Source organism: Ruditapes philippinarum, unplaced genomic scaffold (assembly GCF_026571515.1).
Source record: "Ruditapes philippinarum isolate M1 unplaced genomic scaffold, ASM2657151v2 ctg1910_1_1_1_1, whole genome shotgun sequence".
In the NCBI taxonomy this organism is placed as follows: domain Eukaryota; kingdom Metazoa; phylum Mollusca; class Bivalvia; order Venerida; family Veneridae; genus Ruditapes; species Ruditapes philippinarum.
The window spans coordinates 89,848-111,994 of record NW_026854095.1 but is presented as its reverse complement, the minus strand read 5'-3'; the positions used below and the strand labels follow the sequence as shown (position 1 = coordinate 111,994).

Sequence of the window (22,147 nt, the reverse complement as noted above, 5' to 3'; positions counted from 1 at the left end):
TTTTGTTTATACTCGTGTGTAAATACTTTCAGCTATTAAATTAAAATATCTATATAATTGCTTTATTTTAATAAACGTGTTTTAATAATTTTTTGTTATAAACGAAGATTACGTAAAAACAAAATTTAGATTTTCTTTCGATATTTTAGTGCTCTAACTGAACGTGACTATAAACGCCGTTGATTTCTTAACACAAATAGCCATTCAATTATTCAACGGGATTGTAAAAAAATACAAAAATAAAGGAAAAAAAACAAGACAACAACATTATATAGGCTATATCTTTTGTAACAAATTATGCAGTTTACGGCGTATGTATAATTCATTTACTTCATTTCATCAGAGACTTATATAAAAAGGTATAAGAAGCTCCCAAAACAGGATGTTATCACGGCCAGACTCACAATCCTTTGCGCGAGATTTTATTTCGATTGCCGCCAGCTTGTTTTACGTGAACAAATGTTTATGATCTTTATTTGTCGTGATAAGTTCAATTTTAGCATATTTGCACACATACACGCACGCTAACACGCACATACCAACACACACACACACGCACGCACACACAATAATTATAAAAAAATGAATTTAATTTCTTTGCAATTTTAAGATGACGAACATGGTCTGTTTCGCAGGTAAGCAGTGATATTGTCGGTGGCTGTATTTTAAACATATAAATGTTAACTACAAATGGATCACTATCAGCGATTTTTTATTTCGAACATAATATGTACGTAAATAAAAATCATCTTACAAGAAAGACAGCAAAATATCGTTACCATGAACTACCAATAATTTACACACGGATATATGTATGTCACTTCCGGTTTAGGTCGCACCTGCATATCGGGCAGCAACTAGCAACTCTTACATCTGTGTGATACCGTGCTGTGTTAGGGCAATACTAGGGCAACAAGCAATTATCATAGTATTGCAAGCAATCCATAAGTCCCCTACCGGTAAGAGCCCAAGCAACATTCTGAAGGGCCATTGGCCATTCACTTAGGTTCCTATTTTAAGTAAATTTGTTGAAAAAGTTCTTTAAAAGTGATCACAGGAAACAGTTTTTATGTACAAACAGACGGACTGAAGGACACTCTAAAGTTATTTTTTAAACATCCCTGTTATCAAAATATAACATTTTTAAAATCCTATCATGATTGAAGAAGTTGGAGTAAAAATTACCAATTTCTCAAAAAAAAAGTCTAAGTTCAAAAGGGGCATAATTCTGGAAATAGTTTTGCTAGAGTATTGAACACTCACAAATGTTGAGTGACAATAAGACACATTTATATGAAGTTTGAAGTATATACATTCAGAAGAAGAAGCTATTAAAAAACAATGTTTTTTCATGAAAATTTTAAGTTCAAGGGAGGTAATTCTGATAAATTTTGTGCTAGAGTTGTAAACCTTGTCACATATGATGTGGTTGATGACAAGCAACTTATATTTAAAGTTTGAAGAAAATACCTTAAGAAATAAAAAAACTTATAGTGAAAAAACTTAAAAACTAGAATCAGAAATCTTGAAATTCAGTCTATTTGTTGCCATAGCAACCAGAATTTTCAACATAGAAAGATAAAAAAGGATGTGCATAATTTCCATACTGCCATCTACCCATATGTCAAGTTTCATAAACATATTTTTAGTACCTTTTGTGTTATCACTGAATCCAGGTTATGTGTAAAATTTGCCATATTTTCAGTCTATTTGTTGCCATGGCAACCAGAATTTTCAACATAGGAAGAAAAGAAAAAGACGTGCATAATCTCCATACTGCCATCTATCCATATATCAAGTTTCATAAAAATATTTTCAGTACTTTTTGCGTTATCGCGGGATCCAGGTTATGTGTAAAATTTGCCATATTTTCAGTCTATTTGTTGCCATAGCAACCAGAATTTTCAACATAGGAAGAAAAAAAAAAGACGTGCATAATCTCCATACTGGCATGCGAGCAGTTCCCGTACAGAAGCAGTACCCGTATTTTTCATTTAAACGCTTGATTTTTACTTGCATTCTTCAAAAATTCATTTCAAATCAAGCAGATACATAAACGAGACAAAATCTAATTGTCAGTTCGGCAGTACGTATATAAAGTTTCATTTTAAATCACTTTCACCTGTGCGTCGTCAAAATGTGACCTTGTTTTCTCTGGGGGATTCCGTCCTTGCGCGCATGCGCAAAAATACTTACACGTGGTTTTCCACTAATACCACCTGTTTACAAATAAGTAGGCAATGAGATGAAAAATTGTTTAATTATCAGAATGTTGACCAATATTACTATAAATAATAATTTTATGGCATTGATGCGTAAAATAGCATGCATACAAGCATGTGACTGCATATTAATGCGTTGGGGTAACGGTACCGGGTAATAGATACCCGCGTTTAGTCTACGCTCTATTTCCTGAATTACATCTATTTATCCCTTAGATAATGGTCTGTTCAACAATTGTACATGAAAAATAGGTCCGATATAATAAAATTGTATAATTTAATGGGTTAGATTTTATGTACGGGAACTACTTCTCTTCATACAAAATAATGGATAATTTCGGTACCCCATATGAGGCCTCATAAGTAAGGGTTATTCTATGTTTAGAACATGATGGAATTTCCATGATTTGTGTGACGAGCCGAATATTGATGTGTAACATTCAAATATTGGTGAGTGAGCGTAATAAAAAATAATGATTAAGTAACTATGATTTTTGTACGGGAACAGCTCGCATGCCAGTACTGCCATCTATCCATATATCAAGTTTCATTAAAATATTTTCAGTACTTTTTGCGTTATCGCGGGATCCAGTTTTGTGGACGGACGGACGGACAGACGGACGGACGGACGGACAGACAGACAGACGGACAGACGGACGGAGGGTAAACCTAAAGTCCCCTCCGGTAAACCGGTAGGGGACTAATAACCGATTATTTGATGGGTAAATTATGAAAAATAAACAATCAATTGTAACACTTAGTACGTTAATATGATGTCTACTAGCCTTTAAGGACACAACGGTTCCCCCTTACAGGTTTTAAGCGCACGCGACCAGCAATCCATAGATAACTAGTCCGATGCCTTTATCTTTTGGTGATGCTGTCACACTGCTCCTTATATTATGTTATCTTTTAAAGCAGCATTTCTGAATTTAATTTTCGTTTACAATTTTTCTTGTCAGGAAACAGTAAAATGGAATGTTGCGTAATGAAATGTAAAATGCATTTGGAACAGAAACTGAGAATGCACCGATACTTTCATTGTTTATTGTCAATGGAACAGATGGGTAATGTATCATGATTAGGCTTAAGCAATTACTGGGGTCAACAGAGAATGAAATTAGTAGAATGATTTTTTAAAGTGTTTTTTAATTAGTGAATAAATGAAATAACAAAAGAAAAAACTAATTCGACCATGAGCCGCAAGATTAGTCAAGACAAGATGTTTAAAAAATAATAATTAACAACTGTACTTGAAGCTGCATGCCTCCAGAAAAGTCAACACATTCGAAGAAAATTAAACTTTAGAACAACGTAATCAGGTTTTGGAAAAAGTAAAAAAAGATTCAAGATGCAAGTAATAACTTGCATGTTATGCGTCATCTATGATTTTGTAGTTATGATCACAATATTTCTACGGTGTTAGTAACGCAGTAAAGACAAATTCGCCAATTTTTAATTCTTTTTGGTAGTTTTTGTATGTGTAAATTAATATCTTTTATCCCTTCAAAATATCTTGATCACCAATAAGACATGTCGACAATTGTATAGTATAATCCCTTCAGTTGAACTTCTTGCATGTTCTGAAAAACAGTTCTCCACTCCAAGGTTCTTTTTTCACGGTAAAGTATTCATCACGCGTTTCAGTGAAACCATAACAAGTTGTGTGCATTGTATCACGGTAGAATCCGTTACACACGTTCTTACTCCAGTTTATGCAAGCTTGTTTACAGACTCTACTACTCATCCCTCTGCCAAGGAGAAACCCCCTTACTAACATCCATCTAGGATACCACAGATATTTCTCGTCGAATGTGTTGATGCATGACTGATTTCCTGAAATATGCAAAAAGATTATCATTTGAAAATTATTGTCATATTTTTTTTCAGTACAATATCCTTATAATACGTCTGTTTTGTTCCGATATTTCAGAAGCTTCAACGAAAAATGTAAACAGAAATCAAAGATAAAGATACTTGTTTATGTTTATTTCAGAATATGACGAATGCCTGTTTTAAAAATTTGGATTAGTGTGCATATCATTCATTTCTGCTAAAACTTGAAAAAGGAAACTCGTCGTTTGAAAATTAGGTGGAAAAAAGTAATTTTGTTTAATTGGCTTAATTTATTGTTTTATAGGCTATCCTATGATATTTCATAGGCTATTTTATGATGTTTCATAGGCTAATATACGTTGTTTTATAGAACAGTTTTATAGAACAGTCGCTATCGCTCCCGTCGAAGTTTCTAATTTCTGTAGAACAGCACGGATGAACACTAACATATACATAATAATTTATTATGATGATTAATGTTTCATAGATTATTATAACATTATTGACTAGTGTGCCACTGAATATCATGTGATATTCACTGGCAGATACATGATTTTTTGCAGGTTAATATCACATCATATTTTATGGCTCACTAGTCAATAATTGTTTCATTATATGAATAGGCAAATGTTAAAAACACTCACAAAAAATAAGCCTTTTAAAAGAAAAAACAATACACATTGTTTGGCTGTTTTCTTTGATGTACGGGGAAAACACACTGTAACCAAGCTGACGTCAGGCGTTCAGCGATAACGCGAACGCTGCGCAAACAAACGAAATTAAGTCTATATCCATCAATGCGGTGAAACTTTTATGTATTATTGTAAAGTTATGTTATTTAAATCGAGAACTGTGACATAAAGAACAAAAACGCGAAACTTATCTTTTTATGCGTAGTCTCATTGAATATGAGTCTCAATCTATTTTTAGATTGGGAAAACCCAATTTAGCCAGTAAATATGATACTTCACCCAGCGATTATGATTATAGTATAATTTAATTATGATAATAATATTATTATGAACGAAAACTGACTCTTTTGAACAGTACATTGTATACTGAAGAGGCTCGCTTAATATAATTTTCTTCAACTCGTTCAATAAATTCAGTATCAAATTACACTAATTCAATATCCCATATATGTCTCTTGTATCTTCAAATTGTTTTGACGATATTTTCCTTTTTGTTGCAGTCGTTAATTGTTTTCCATAATTAGAAGAGAATATTATATAATGATTGTGTTAAACGCGTGTTCCCTGTGATTTTGAATAACCATGGTAACATACACCGGCCCAAGACATCTAAGTGTTTTTGAAACAAAGTTGTACTTCTATTGCATTCATAATTTGCTGTTTTTACGTAATTTCAACTAACACTATCAATATAGTTAAAATGACAATATGTCTAAATCTAATATTATTCAGACAAGAATTGGCTACATTATAAATATACGAGTATATAGCAGTAAATGTAGAAATATGTTGTATGTTGAAAAATTGAACATTTGTGCGATAGTTAAATTTGCAAAATAGATTGGACATACCCCTTTAGCTACTTACGTAAAGATTAAATTACCACAGGGCAACTAAGAGGCGATCGGGACAATCGTTTGTTGCTGGCGCAAGCAATTCAAATACGGTGAATGACGAGATCACAGACAAGAAGGGAGCGGGCGACGACGCGAACAATTGACGCGACGTTATTGACGCCGAATGCAAATGCGTTACAAAAGGACTGGCGGTAAACAGTCATTTTGACCTAAATGTAGCAGAAATCTTTTCGGTTCAAAAACCAGCACTATTTATAAAATCATATTCACTGTGTGAATTATCATATTCACTGACTGAATTAGGTGTTCCCAATCTAACTATATACTTAGGCTCATACTCAACGACCTAATATCGTGGACAGTTTTTTTGCGCGTGCGTATAAAAAACTAAATGTTGCGTTTTGTTCTACATGGCAGATTTCTCGAATAAAATATCAATACTTCATTATAATAGTTGTATAAATTTGAATTACTTTTGTTGCGTAGAACTTCGATGAACGCCTGACGTCATGTACACAGTTCGTCCATTTTCCCGCACTTCAATGAAAACAGGCACAAGTTGGGTTTTGTATTTTTTGTATTAAAAAAAAGATTTACTTTTAAAACTATTAAACAATTATTGACTAGTCAGCCATTGAATATAATGTGATATTCACCGGCAAAAAATGACACTGACCTCGGCTATATGTCATAAGCCGATGAATATCACATCATATTCAATGGCTGACTAGCCAATAATTGTACATTTATAATGTTTTATAGAACATAAAATGATATTATATCGGCTGTTGTCATCAGCTATAATATAGTGTTTCATAGGCTTATTACTAAATGTTTCATAGGCTACTAATAATATTTCATAGGCAATTATAAAATGTTTTATTGGCTTCTACAAAATATATCATAAGCTACACAATGATAGCTCTTCCAAAATGATTCGTAGGCTAAACTATAATATAATGTTTTCTATGCTGTTATATATTATTTCTTAGGCTATTTAAGAAAAGTCTTATAACTTTTCTATATTAAACAGAATTTGTTCAGGAATTGTACAGCGCCACCAAAGTATTTAAGCTTTAAGAGGTTTACATTTTTCTAAAGGAAACATACGATTCTGTATTATACCATATAAAATTGTTAATTTTCTTAATTAAAAGGTAAATAAATTAAAACAGGCTAATAAAAGCATATCAAAATGCTATATTTTTATAATCTAGTTAAAAATTTACCTTCCCTCTCAAGGGTCAGATCACTTCCTTCCCTTACCCATTGTTGTTTAATATTTCTAAAAACATAAAATTCCTCCATATCTTCAACATATATTGATACATATTCCAGGTACCAATTAGATAAGAAAAGCCATTCTCCACCATCATGTCCGATCTGTACACTTTGTATCTGCAAAATGTGTTAAAATAAAAATGTGAGGGATCCTTGATAACATTGGCACATTGTTATGTAAATCAACTGCAACTAAATCAAACTTGAAGGATGATTAAAATGAACAATGAAAAGAAATAACTTGCATTATAAAAATCAACAAGAATTAAAGAACTCTTAACAACACTTTCAGTTTAATTTTTTTTTTTGAAAATCATCAAACATAAATATGTTACTTACTGGCCCTACATCTCTGGCAAATGTTCTAATCTCGTCGACATCACCAGATTCAAATTTCCCCATAAAGTTTATTCTTCTTGTACTTCCTCTTGAGCCAAACAGAGTAATGTAAACATTGGCATCCGTTCCGGCAAAGCGACGTATTCCCGTTTTCGTACTGATCATGTAATAGTTACCTTATCAAAAAGTAAAAGAAATTGCATAATAACTTCAAAACATTTAATAATTTAATAAATACACATTTGTTTTGTTTAAGATATACCGATTTTACTGATGGTCGTGACGTAATAGCTTAACGCTATTAAAATGTAAGTAAGTTTTTATTACCTGCACATGGTCTGTAACCATTCAATTAATAGGACATATGTTGGCACATCTATTCCTGGCATTGTAAATTGGCAAATTATCTTGACTAGATAAATTAAGCAATACCAGTCGTATTAAAGTAACATAACGTCACATCTAGTTGAAGAATACAAATTAATTGTCGTGGATATAAGTTAAAAGGTTTTAAATTTTGGTCTGTTGCACTCTAGATAATGACGATGAGATGTTGTTAAGGATTACAAACCCTCATGAATCGTTTAATTTGTAGTTTAACCCGTAGCTTTCGGATATCATATTTTGTGATTCAAGAGGATGTTACCGCTGTTACTCAGTATTTAATACGACTTCAATTTGGCGTGTTGATTGCTTCTTCATTAGAAGATATGTGGAATAAAACTAATACATACCATTGATTAAAGTATGAAATATAATAAATGGAATGGAATAATATTATATATTTTATGAAGAGATCTCAATAGATATAAAGTCGATAACATAAGTAAAACACATAGGTACATTATGGAAGTAAATTAATTGTAAAAACATATCTACAATTATATTGATTAAGTTAGTAAACGGTAAATAAATGTTGTGTCAATAGAATTATGTTCGATTCTGGAAATGGTTGTTACAAAGACTCTCTCTGTTATCTAACACATATGGAATTTGTTATAAAAATAAAATTTTCCGGGAAAAATAATCGTATAATTATGCTATCTTTAGTACAGTTGTAACCGTTGTGCATTTTGGTCATGCATGTACCACTCCAACTTTAGGAAATATACATACATATTACTTACATATAAATTACTTACTTGCAGATATTTTAGAGAAAAAAATCTAAATAAAGATTAAAAAAGTAAAAAAACAATATGTACAATATGTAGATAGATATATAGATGGACGGACAGACAGACAGACAGATAGATAGATAGAAAGATAGATAGATAGATAGATAGATAGATAGATAGATAGATAGATAGATAGATAGATAGATAGATAGATAGATAGATGTACGATTATAAGTATATGTACATTTTACCAATGTGTCTTGTATAAACAAAGTATACATCCATTACCAGAAATGTTTTTTGTTAAAGTTTAACACAGAAAATATGCAAGATTTTCGTAAAAAAACATTTAAATTTCTTCTTAAATTTCTTTGCAAAAATGGCATGTTTCTTCAGTGGTTGTATGCTCCAGGACACATTTTTTTATTTAAGACAAAATATAAATTTTTATTAATACCTTTTTCACATGTTATTATATCTGACCATGATCCATCACTTCGGCATGTCATTCCTTGGTCAGATGATGGAAAATGACCAGAGCCACACGTAAAAGTGCGAACTGTTTCGCCAATAGCAAAATAGGTTTTTTGTGTGGATACTTTCGCCATATTTTTATTTTCCGGAAGCCTACAGGAACCTATACAAATGTAAACATTCAACGTATTTATTTCAGTCACAAAAGAGACAAAAATTGTTAAAAACAGTAGTCGTTAATAGTCTTTATATCGTTTATGTATACATATTCTAAAAATTGAGCTAAAGATATCATAATTATATCATGTATATGTAACAATGACTGTGTTTCCTATGTTATAATCATATAAAATTTAAAGTATAAATCAGACAAGAAAGTAATGGAATAACCATCAATCATATCAGTCTAGCTGTTAAAATTCTCAATGAATACAATGATATTATAGAGTCAATCAGTATTATTGATTTATCTTATATTGTTTTCTATATTGTAATTTGACAGATGCTATATTTCCTTAATATTAACTTACTTAGTTCACAGTTAGTTCCAAATTTCCACTCTGGGCATTTACATTTTCTAGGACCAACGCATTCGCCATTATTAACATAGCATTCATCGTCACATACAACTATATTTTACAATACATGACAAATAACGTTAGTAAACAACAATGCCGTGTTTTATATGATTTAAACAATGATTAATAAAGACTTGGTAGATTTTTCCACACTATAATAAATCTGAAAACAGATCAATCGTAAGTCGTTAACACAAAAAATCGTTAAAATGATATCTTCCTGTTAAGAACTCTTCGTGTATCTGTATTTCAAACAAATGACGTAGGATGCTTATCATCAATATGGTATCATATGACAAAGCCTTAACAGAATAATGAATATTATATACATAAATGCATATCAAGTTATAGTGTTAACATTTATTTATTTATTTTACAAAAGAAAAGAGTCATTATTACCGTTTTCACAACGTTTTCCAGTTGTGAAATGCTTGCATTTACAATAATCATCTCTCGAACAAACACCTTCATTTTGACACACCGGTTCACATATTGCTAAAAGTCATCACATTACGTTTCCATAATATATGTTGTAATATATGTCATGAGATAAAAACAGTTGTCATTATCGATAGAAATAAATAATTTTATAAGTATTTGTGTGTGTTCTGTTTTGCTAAAATATATTACATTATCATTTATGAAATAAGACGAAACACATAGTCTTGTATACCTAGTTTCCAGTATTTCACTTCAGTGTTCTTATATTTCTCTAGTCTTTTACAAGTGAACAATTAATCCAGCACTTTCTGTATTGAAAATGAAGTATCGCTCAAACCGAATCAGCAATTTTCTGTTATGTTAATGTGCATTATGCTTCCTAAGTTCTTAGGCAACATCTCTGTTCCAGAAGTTTGTAATTTGTAGTATGTAGCATTTACTCATGTAAATGTACACCCACACATTGACCTAATGACCTCGAAATAAAACGGGTTATTTATTGTTTAAAACAAACTTTGTAGCTGAATGCACTAGAAGAGTTTGGAGGTTATCGGTCATCTTTTATTTTCATTAAGCACTGTGTTGTAAGCTTACGGTCGTAAATAGAAATATATAACTGTTCAAACAATTAGATACACATTCTTAATGATTTATTAAAAGAAAGCAAATTGCTTACCTTTTCTACATATTGGAAAATTTCCATTGTTTCCAAACTTCCAAGTTTTATCTCGTTCATCCTCAATCCACATACCGTTAATACACTTGAATCGTCTGTTTACAGGTTCGTGTATATCATTTCCCGCCATTGAACAATTGAAGTAAACAATGTCCCCCACTTCAACAACAGCGCCTCCGGAAAGATATATACGGTATTTGTCGGATATCGTCAGAAACCTGTCCATATCGTACGAAACAGGACAAGGATCTGCAATGAGTGTGATAAATTTCAAGATTATTTAATGTTTAATTTTTTATTTTTTATATCTTAAGCAACCAAAGTATTTTAGCATTTATAGTAAACACCATTTATACGTGAGTTATGCATAATTGTAACAACTTACAAAGACGTACTGAAAAATGTAAAAAATCTCCGAAATAAAACTCTTTTTTCTTTGAATACGCCCGTCAGGAGAATTACCTATGTTAGGGTAATGTTAAAAACAATTGGAATTGTTAGCCCATTTTAACTGTAACTGATTTAAATATGGATATCACTTGAATTCTTTTATTATTAGATGGCATACATTAGATTACTTTAATTATTTTAAACGGTTAATTAGATTTTTACGAACTATTTATCAGATATATTTGAGGCAAAAACTCTGAGTTTTATTTTTAAAAATATGTGTATTTTACCTGGTAAACATAAAGGTTCCTGCCTGGTAATATAACTTCTCAATGTTCCATTAATGCAATTGTACCTCTCGTCCTCAATCTCATTTAAAATCGATGAGAATCCTTTATGACATGAGATAATGTAGTAATCTTTTGTTTTAGCTACAAGTCCGTTATCGATACTCATGCATTCGTTGTTTTTCCCCGCTAAATTCATATAAACAATTTTGAGAGACACATTTAAAAAAGGAAGTCTAAACAATTAAGTATACATGCCTCGACTTTAACACAACGTATTTTATAATAAATATTTTTTTAATCATCTTGCCAAATACAATGCAATGAAGTAAATGTTTTCAACTGTTACATGTACCCTTTAGATTTTTTTCGCTGAGCCCCTTTGACATTCTGCCAAGTTACTTACATAACGAAGGTCGGCTTTTTAAAACAGGTCTTCTCTAGTGCTTAGAAATGTGTGTGTTCATGATCCAAGGGTCTGTAATCGACAGTTTATGTCATCACATTAATCTATTAGCGTTTGTTTGATCTTTCACGTCTATAACAACACTCAGACAGGAGGTACAATACACGCACGATTTAAAGTGTGTTTGAAAATAAAAAACTATATATATCAATACGGAATTTTGCGCCATTATTTACCTTCAGGACATTGCTTTTGTATCTGAGACATTTTACGATCTCCCTCGCAAGTTAATGTCTTGTCATCCATTGCTGTGTAAGTATCATTGTTATAATAATCATAATCGTATGTTAGATACGAATATTCATCATTAAATCTGCAATGTGCCTTCAATGAAGTTCCGATAGCAATCTGTTGAAATGAAATAACAAACAATAGCTGTCAGTAGGACAGCACGCTCGAATATTCTTACTGCTTGATTATCAAACAGCCTTGATTATGTTAAATTTTCTAAGTTTACAAACGGGATATTTTTTTCAAATCCATGTTACAGTTATAGGCATTTGAGAGTGTAATATTATGCACTCAAGGAAGTGAATACAATTTCAACTTCTTTCAAAACCAGATGTCAATAAACTGTGACAATATTTGAGGTTGTACGCAATTTTAAACATCAGTGGTTATGCCGACACAGATGCTCGGGTGACTAGGATAGCTCACTTATTGTTATCGAATAATAAAGCTAAAATGATATGCAACGAAAAACAACAAAAACAAATAAAAAACCAACAACAACATTTAGATAAAAATTTGATAGGTTTTAACGACAACCGTACGAAAACGACCATAACACCTTCTCTTCAGAGAAGACATTTTAAGTATTTGAGGTTATAAAGGTCTCCACACCTTAGAGTTATAGTAGCGCTCTTCTTTCTTTTACTTTTCCTTTAAGCAAACAGATAAACTTTTTAAATAAATCTTTTAAAAGAAAATTCAAGAAATAGTTAATAGTTTCATTAATAAAATTAAAAGATAGGTCTAGTTACATTTACTGTATATCTATAAATAAATGGCAAAGTTTTGAGACATACAAGTTTGCTTGTATGAGACATACAAAGTTTCAAAAATTTGACCTTCAATGTCAAGGTTAATTATGAGCGCATACCAAGGTCTGTCTGTTTATCATGAAGGTCAGTCATTTATGATTGTTGTGTTCAGGTTTTATATGCTTTTATATGTTTCTACCTGATCATTTTGGTGTTTTACTTATTTAACCTTTTGTAACCATAACAACTGTTAGAATTTCACTTGGCGGGGATTCATTTTATTTACACTGTCTCGTTCATAGGAACATGGTGGGGCTAAGAGCAAGGTTTGGTGCACCATTAACCGGTTTAAACTCCCCTCTGTGTTCCTTAGATGTATGCCTATGTTGTTTCATACTGTTCTGGTGACACTTTTGCTTGTGTCCCTTGTTGTTTTCTCGTCTACGGTAAGTACAAATGTATCTTCCCCCTTTACCCCTGGTTTTTATTTCTTAGATTAACCACCCCCTTCCTCCGGTCTCCTGTCCCCTGATCCTGTGCCCTTTGACTTTGTGGGCCTATTAGTCAATCATTTATTTATTTTCTTTGAATTCCTAATCCGTTACTTATTATTTATCATTTAGTGATTAACCTGTCCGTGCTCTGTCTTGTGCCCTGTCCTGTTTTTGTTTGGGGTCCGCCTGGGCTCCTTGCCACTGGTTCTTGTTGCTGGGTCGTAGCGGGGTTGCGTTTATTGAACGCCGCTTTTCCTTGTTGATCTTGTTTATCGTATTTCAAAAGTTAAAGTAAATTTAGAGAAAATAAGAATCCCTAAATAAAGCATAAAACGGCAAAATTGAAAATTTTGTAGGCTCGGTTTGATTGAGCCTGATCATGGAAGGTACTTTCAACACGCCCCCCCCCCTCCCCGAGCACTGACTTAAGGAGATTCAACACTTAAACACGAAAATGATAAAATTTTGAATTAAGAAAAATCAGCAGATGTGTTCATACGACGGTTTTCATGGAACCTTCAATGTGACACTTCTGTGCCATTCCATGAACAGTGGCGTATGTTCCCCAAGTAATAGAAAGCGTGTGCCCTAAACGCGATACCAATGGGCGGAACTAAACAACATGAAACTTTGAAAGAGGATCAGAGGTTATGAAGTCTGGTAATCTTGAAGGTCTTGTTCGAAAGGTTGTTGTAGCCATGTATTAGAACAATACACCAAGAAATGTTTACAATCAATGTTAAATTTTGTAACGGCAACGACACCGTGCTAGGCAACGGCATCAGGTACGGGAACACCGACATGAATATAACGACATCTTTGTTGTTTTCTTTTTCGGAAAAAGCCGGAATAAATAGTGAAACGATGAATGTATATTCAAGATAATTCTATTGAGGAGATGACGTTAAAGAGCTTATAGTTTTGATAACCCGTACTTGTATATGTACTTTACTATCACTGAATACAAGGCAGGGATTCAGACTATATAACGTGTTTTTATTTTATTGATCTGGTAGTAGTATAGGACTAAATACTGTTGAAATCGATGTTATTTCCATTTTTTCATTTTGTTATCAAAAACAGAATCGAGGCATGTTTGCTATTTTCATACAACATTGTTGTTCACTGATTCAACAACATCACTTATTTTCCCGATATACTTTCCACCCGACTGAAGAAAACTTAACATCTTGTATTAAAAGACATAAAAACGAAAATAAAGATGGCAAAGGCAATGTTCACAGGACGTTCAACCCATTGTTCTAGTATTCGATAGACCAAACATACATCGATCAAAACAGCTGATGTTGTGGTAACTGACTTAAATAATTAGCTGAAAGCAAACTAACAAAGAATAATATTAGTATTGCTCACAGACTTGGGAAAAACAAACCAACGATAGTGCAGTTCGGAATTGAACGGAGTAGTTAAAAAATTAAAAAGAGGTGACGAATTAAGAAATGTCGATTAGCTTTACTTATCTTAATCATCATCACATAATAGTATACAACACCCACGAATAGAGATAAAGAAGTTGACTGTTTTTGGTATTCGCCAGTAAAAGGGCTCAAGTAACGTAACGTTTGAGAGCCGTACTTTCCATTTTAAGCGACGTGACTTTGCACATTGCCTACAGAAAGAATGACCGGATAAACGCATTGTGAAAACTGGAGAGCCCGAAAGAAGATGTGCAGACAAAGTGTCCATGACTCTAGGCAATGAATATGTATACTAGAGTGCATGTTTACTATATCAAATTTGTTTCATGAATGTCTCACGTAAACTAAAATTTAAGTATTTATTCCTGCAATGTTAACTTATCATAATATTGAACTCATTGACTGCCTTATGACATAAAATGATTGACCTCCTAAACTTTTGGAATAGACGCCATGTGTCCCGGTATCTATCTTAAACCGTTAACTACGTTCAGAAATATTTCTTTATTTACTATAAAACGTATGAAGTACAATACAATTTTACATTAAGAGTGTAAGGATCAAACTTTAAGTTAAATCTATAGTTTAACATGCCCTTTTAATGTCATTGATCTGTAACACTGAATATATTCACAAGTAAATCCCCAGGTGCAGAGCTACCTTTAATGGCCCACATTCTAGTAAAGTTTCGTGACTCTATGTCCAATGTGTTTTTAGCTATGCCCGGCAAAATTGAAAATTGCAATATTTACAAATTTCTATTAGTTGAATGCATTATTATATCTTTTGATTATTCGTAATAATCACAAAACCTCACTAGTTTTGATTTAATGACTTTTTTCTCAGATATATTTGCTTAAGCAATTGATATCATTCATACGTACTAAGAGGACTGTTACTTCCAATTTACTGATGTTTTTATGCATGCTGTTACATAACAACAACAAACAAACAACAACAAAAAAAATAAAAAAAAAATAAAAAAAGAAAAAAAAAAACAGTGAAAGTAGCACAAAACTTTTAATTGCAGACAATTAAAATTGAGTCTTATAATATGTTCTTTCTTTTGATTCAATAAGATAAATGACATAAATTGTTGATTACATTTTTACCATATTTGTCTTGTTCGTTTTCGTGTACCTGCCAGGGAAGTCAAAACAAAAAAAGGTGTGTTACATGTACTATCATAGTAAACCAATGTTCCGTTGTAATAATAGAAATTCAATGCAGTTGCTTTATGAGAGGCATAAAACTATTGTCTCTGAATTATAGAGGTTTAACTGATATAAACAAATGGAAGGAATTATTTCTTTTTTTTAAGAAAATAAATCTTATATTTACTGCTTGCAAGACACCCACATAACAATGGACATGCAAAAACTATATACACTGAATGGAACATCTCTGGAATATCCAGGTTCAGAGGTGTCGCTTTTTGTATTTGGGAGTACAAAATGTTTTATTGAGAACAATATTAGGAAAACACTTATTGAATGGAAACATAATTATCTAAGATCATCTTTCTATAAATGTCTCACACTTTTAAGTCTCTATGGTCCTAGGTCTGATAAACTGCAATTTTATGACTTAATTAGTGATTATATTATATATATCCAAAACGACAAAATTGAAAATGTTGCAGGCCTGGTTTGATTGAGTCTGTTCATGGACGGTACTGTAAAGTGCAATATGCCGTCCACGTCCCCTAGCACCGGCTTAAGCAGAATTCATTGATTCATTGATGTCAGCACTATTGAGTGTTGCGAATTGAGTACCGCACAAGACGGTGGTAGGGACGTGTCGGATGTTGCACTTACTCATTATCCCTCATGTACAGACTCAACCAAACCGAGTCTACTATTCTTATGTAATTTAGTTGTAATAAATGCTTTCGAGGGATCACTTTGTTTCCAGATTTTTTATACTTCAAAACAACAGGTGTCAAGTGCTGGGTTGCAGCTGTAAAAAGTTTTTCCGTACTTCACTTCAGTGTTGTTATATTTTTCTTGTCCTTTAGGATCATTGATGTCAGCACTCAATAGTTGTGAGAATTGAGAACCCCTCAAGCCAGTGCTAGGGGGCGCTAGGGATGTTGCACTTACTCATTATCCCTTAATTACTGACTCAATCAAACCGAGTCTGCTATTCTAATGTTATTTTGTTGTGATTAATGCTTCCGATTACTTTGTTTCCAGATTTGTTTTCAATATTTAACATGAACTGGTATAATTTGGAATTGTTATCATGGAACCCTTCAATGTGACAATTCGACGCCATTCAATTAGAAACGTCATAATGTCCCCAAGTAAAAACATGTGTGTACCCTAAACGCGAAAACAGCGGCGGAACTAAATAAAATGGAATTTTGAAAGTGGTCAGAGGTTACAAAGCCGAATGTCACAGATAAGACGTCAAACGACAAATTTATAAGCAGGCCAAATATCATAAGGGTATCTCAACAGTGTACATGTAAGGAATACTGGAACCAGCCAACAAGAAAATAGCCTTCACAAGGCACAAACAACGCTGATGATAAAATAAGAGAAATAAGAATAAGAAATTTGGAATTTTGAAACATCCGCAGATTTGTTCATATGGCGGCTATAATGGAACCTTCAACGTGACACTTCCGTGCCATTCAATGAAAAGCGGCATATCAATATAACCCATTTTTCATTTTGGATAGAGCCTTTCCATAATACAGAAAAACAGTATTATTGTCAAAAGTTTTGATAAATTGCCAAAAAATAGACATTTTATTGTTATTTAGTGGTTTACATATCTTAAGAAACATCAATTTGTGTTAATAGATAAAAGATAATATGATTAACCTATTAAAGGTCCTCAATTTTTATAATCTTAACAGAAATAAAATCTGAAAACATAAAGTTTGATATAAAAAAAACATCATAAGGTAATACATTTTCGGAAAGAAAAATATTTAAGTTTATAAATACATATTGGGAGGAAGCCTTTTCAAGATCCTGTATGTTGTAATTGAGGTTGTTACCACACTTACGTGAAATATTATATATGTGTATAATTATTCTTATAAAACAATTTTCAATTTTCAAACATCAAAGGATATGTTAAATATGTTCTTCAAATATTTGTCCTCATCTCATTATATGTTATCATTAAAATATATGCATTCATTTCTTATTGAAAATATTGTCTTTATGGAAAAAAGATTTCTAATTAACTCCCTTTATTTACATGAAATGTTAAATTCGGTAATATCTTTATAAATAATGCTTTTTTTGAAACTTACAATATTGATAAATCTTAATTTGAGCATCATATTTATGATCTAAAACCATACAAAATTTGTGGTACATAATCTATAATAAATTAATACATTGTAATCTCCCTTTGTAATATTTACACTTATATTATAAGGGTTTTGAATGAGTCAGTGTGACCTTGACCTTGGTCCGAGATAGTGCAAAACCGCGCTCTGCACATCATCTCAGTAACCAATAGATTTAATTTCCTACTATCGGTTTTAAAGAAACAGAGCGGACACAAAATGTTGTACTTATTAATTAATCCCCTGGACGGGCCAATGTTGATCTTAGGAAGTCCGAACTTAAGGTATGCAAACCATCTCAATATAAGTAATATTTCTGCCTTAAAATAATTTCTTTCTATCGGTTCAAAAGAGCGGACACACAATTTTAATATTGATACAAAATGCCTAAGTTTGACCTTTACCTAAACCTGAGCAAAGTCAAACTTACACAAAATCTTAAAATCGATACAAAATGACTGTGACCTTGACCTTTGTCTGAGAAATGTCAAACCTACGCTCCGCACATTTTTTCATTATGGTGAGTATGCTGCCTAGTGGTTTTAATATCCTATCAGCGGTTCACAAGATACAGACCGGACACGAAAACCTGCTACCAGACGACGGGCGGGCGGACAAACAGGTGCATAACAATAAACGCAGAAATTTCGGGCGTATAAAATGTTAACTTTGTCCTCAAATAATGTCATGTTACGTAACGAACATTATGTCTACATGCCATATTACTTACTCGTTCTCCGGGTTTTATTTCTACTCCATTCATATCCATGTACATGAAGCGTTGGTCATCAGATAGGATGCAACCTAGTTAGTTTATATTATAGTTATTGACATAACTGAGAGTATAAATGCGACTTATATTTCTAAACATAGTTTACTTTTATCGTCATTATGTTGTATGGGAATATGCTCTTTCAGACCCATTCAATGATTTATAGTATCACATTATGTAAGGTACGGGAAGAATAGTCAAGAAGCTTTATTCAATAATTAATAATAAACCTTAAATATCTTATTGAAAATGAAAACAAAGTCATATATGAGGAGATAAAAACTAAGTCTTGTATACGACAACTCTATATTTTGCAACAAGTTTATTAAACATGTACTTTTTATTAATGAAATTACGCAACAACACTTATTACATTGCAGTTAACTTTGCAATTTATTTATGTACACAAATAAACCTCGAATTGCAATTTAACTAGATACATAATTCTTACCGACAAAAGCCTGTCAAAAGATTAAATTGCAGATTAAAAAGATTATATAAAGACCACAATGAATACAACACGATCAAAACGTAAATTTGAATTGTGTTTGAAAATATAAATATTGCACAAACCTTCTAATTGGTGGTTGGTAATTTGATCATTTATCCATCTGATATATTCTGATACTTTTGTGTAGACACCAGGAGATTCCTCTTGACCACACCCTTTACCCCATGATGTTATTCCTATAACTGTACTAAGACCGTTGATTTCACAAATGAGAGGTCCTCCAGAGTCCCCTTGGCATGTATCAGCTGTGGTATCACCGGCACATATCACTTTTTCAAAATCAATGGAATATTGTTGGTAGTTACTTTGACAAACGTGATTTGGTATGATCGGTACCTCAGCTACCTTTAATTTGTCTGATATTTCACCTGTGACAAAAATATTTTTATTGTTGAAGTTAAAATAGATAAACACAGAATCCCTAAAGAAAGCCCAACACGGCAAAATTGAAAATGTTGCAGGCTCGGTTTGATTGAGCCTGTTCATGGACGGTACTGGAAAGTGCAAGTTACCGTCCACGCCCCCTAGCACCGGCTTAAGCAGAATTCAACATTTAAACGTGTTAAAAGACCCATTTTATGTACTTAAAAACTACAAAAATATAAAACTAATTCAAGTTTATTATAGTCATATACCTACTCGCTCTTGATATTTTCATACATTCTGTCTTTTAATTTATAGCTAATGCGCTGAACACGATGCTACAATAATGATTGATATCCCTAACAACATAATACTTTACATAACAATATCAAGAATACAAAATAAATAAATACCAAGGAAATTTGTCTTTCCCCAGCCAGACACTTCGCATTTTGTTTCAGATAAAAGCAGAGTCAAATCTTCTGGCAAACAAGCTGGCTGTATATAGTCATTGAATGTTATGCCACCTGTTGATTTTACTTTAAGCAATGCTATATCGTTGTTATTGTATATTCGTTTGAAATCTGCAATGAATTTTTTGAAATTTTATAAATATTTTCAGCAAAAATTTAAGTCTGTTTAAAATATTGGATGTCAAGCTGATGTGAAGAGTCTCTACATATTTGCAATTTAGAAAACATATATAAGAGAATACACTATCCATTTCAGGCATTTCTATAATCTAAAATTGTTTTAATAAAATAACCATCCTTGAAGTGATTTAAAGCTTTTTCTAATAACATTTTACCGATCAAACTCTTACAATAAACTGACTTTCATTAAAAACGTGTTTGCTTGTTCATGAATGAAGTTTGGTAAACTGTGTATCAATATCAAATATCAAATATCAAAAAAAATGCATGCTATGCTCTTGCTTGCTTCACATACTAGATAAACAATAAATACACAAATAAAGACCACTGTTATATCAGTGTGTATGTCAATTGATTTCTTTAACATGCTTAAAAGAAAAACTTTTTTGTCTAGAAGAAGATAAAAATGATATGTCTTATTGATACCATATAAATACATACCAATGTAATTCCAGTGTTTCACAATATATTCGACGTCAAGCTTTTTTTCATATTCATCATGTTTCGTTAGATCATGGTCTCCAACAATAACCCGTATGTCCTTAATATTTAATTTAGCACTCAAACCATCGTATGATCGTACGAAATCACTAAAACAAAAATGTTAAACATAACTCATTACTTACAGCGCGTATTGCTTTTTCCTTTGATATCTAAAATGCAACGTTTTATATTAATCTGATGTTTATGTAATAATAAGACAATGCTAGCATTTGTCTAGATAATCCTTACAAGAAATTGGTCAATATCTTTGTCAAAAGTATGTAGTCAAATGTTTTGAAAATATAGCAAAAAAAAAAAAAAAAGACTTTAATTTAAAGGGACTCCACTGAGGTTTTTTGACATGATGGGACAAAAATATTTTTCCCAGATAAATGTACCATTTGATGTTATTTTGGACCACTAATCTTTGTGCAAATTTCAGATCATTCGCGCATTTCATTTTTTCAGAATTATTATTCAAATTGTAAAAAATGGCCCCAAAATGAAAAGCGTTTAAACGCTTTTCACCCAAATCGGGCTAAGGAAAGCATAAAAATACAATTTTCCATTTATTTCAAAGTATATTTCTTAACTAGCTTTGCATATATTTCTGTTTAAAGTGCCCCAGCTCATTTATGTAAGAAGTTCAAATGTTATGTTTTTAGGCTTTTAAACCTCAGTGGAGATAAAAGTAAATAAATTTAGCTAACTAACATTGAGTAACATCTGATAGTATTATTCAGCCGAAGATGATAATGTTCACCAAGATAAAAGAATGCCATTAAATGAATAATCATCATTAATGTTTGCATAAAAGATATACTCAAAACAATGTGCAGCACTCAATATCCACTCGTTATTGATAATTGTACCACCACACCAATGAATCCATCTTCGTTTCTTTCTTCGTTGAATATTTACTTGCCATGGATGCATACCCTTACTGTCTCCAAGCCACCAGTTACCCTTACTTGTCGTTTCTTTCTCTTGGAATTATGCAATTTAATTTTACCTAAAGTTAATAATCACGAAAGAAAAATTTACTTCTCCGAGTAGAAAAAAAAAATCATTATATAAAACAGCAAATTACAAATAGCAGTTTCCCAGGCATAGACCCTTTGCATCAGGCGCGGCTAATAACAAATAAAAAACCCGATTGTTAGTCATTAAAACATAAAAGAACAATATTTGAAGAGCTTTCCTGCTCTTGTAATCATATATTCAGATTTAGATATTATATATATTTTAAAAAACGAAACAGAAAAATATTTAGTTTCATGTCTTACATGTCTTACAACATATTATATTTTATAACAAGAAATGTGTTTACAGATCACTATGGCCCAAAAAAGTTGCAGTCACAATGGCATATGTACAAGTCTAGACATTTGAAAAATGAACAAATGTTAATACATTTTATAATTAAAGTATTATAACTAATGGATTTCGTTTTTCGTTGCATACTGTGACATTACGTAAAGC

General features: G+C 32.0%; 1 protein-coding gene across 4 annotated transcripts in view; it reads right to left on the bottom strand.

The window, feature by feature from the left end:
* Positions 1 to 693: 693 nt before the first annotated feature.
* The window catches only part of LOC132738907 (protein SpAN-like), a 32,215-nt gene continuing 10,761 nt past the window's right edge, over positions 694 to 22,147 (bottom strand). The window contains exons 2-15 of one of the 4 annotated variants that reach the window (XM_060726517.1): positions 21,489 to 21,677; positions 20,624 to 20,772; positions 19,943 to 20,113; positions 19,229 to 19,534; positions 18,614 to 18,687; positions 11,834 to 12,005; positions 11,195 to 11,380; positions 10,515 to 10,763; positions 9,797 to 9,892; positions 9,350 to 9,448; positions 7,228 to 8,982; positions 6,837 to 7,005; positions 6,081 to 6,144; positions 694 to 4,058 (exon numbers count right to left, since the gene is read on the bottom strand). In XM_060726517.1, coding sequence (XP_060582500.1) covers positions 8,738 to 8,982; positions 9,350 to 9,448; positions 9,797 to 9,892; positions 10,515 to 10,763; positions 11,195 to 11,380; positions 11,834 to 12,005; positions 18,614 to 18,687; positions 19,229 to 19,534; positions 19,943 to 20,113; positions 20,624 to 20,772; positions 21,489 to 21,601 — 1,860 coding nt within the window. In that variant the 5' untranslated portion in view covers positions 21,602 to 21,677 and the 3' untranslated portion in view covers positions 694 to 4,058; positions 6,081 to 6,144; positions 6,837 to 7,005; positions 7,228 to 8,737. Of the gene's footprint in view, positions 4,059 to 6,080; positions 6,145 to 6,836; positions 7,006 to 7,227; positions 8,983 to 9,349; positions 9,449 to 9,796; positions 9,893 to 10,514; positions 10,764 to 11,194; positions 11,381 to 11,833; positions 12,006 to 18,613; positions 18,688 to 19,228; positions 19,535 to 19,942; positions 20,114 to 20,623; positions 20,773 to 21,488; positions 21,678 to 22,147 lie in introns of those variants that run through there. The other 3 variants (XM_060726516.1, XM_060726518.1, XM_060726519.1) reach the window with 3 other exon arrangements.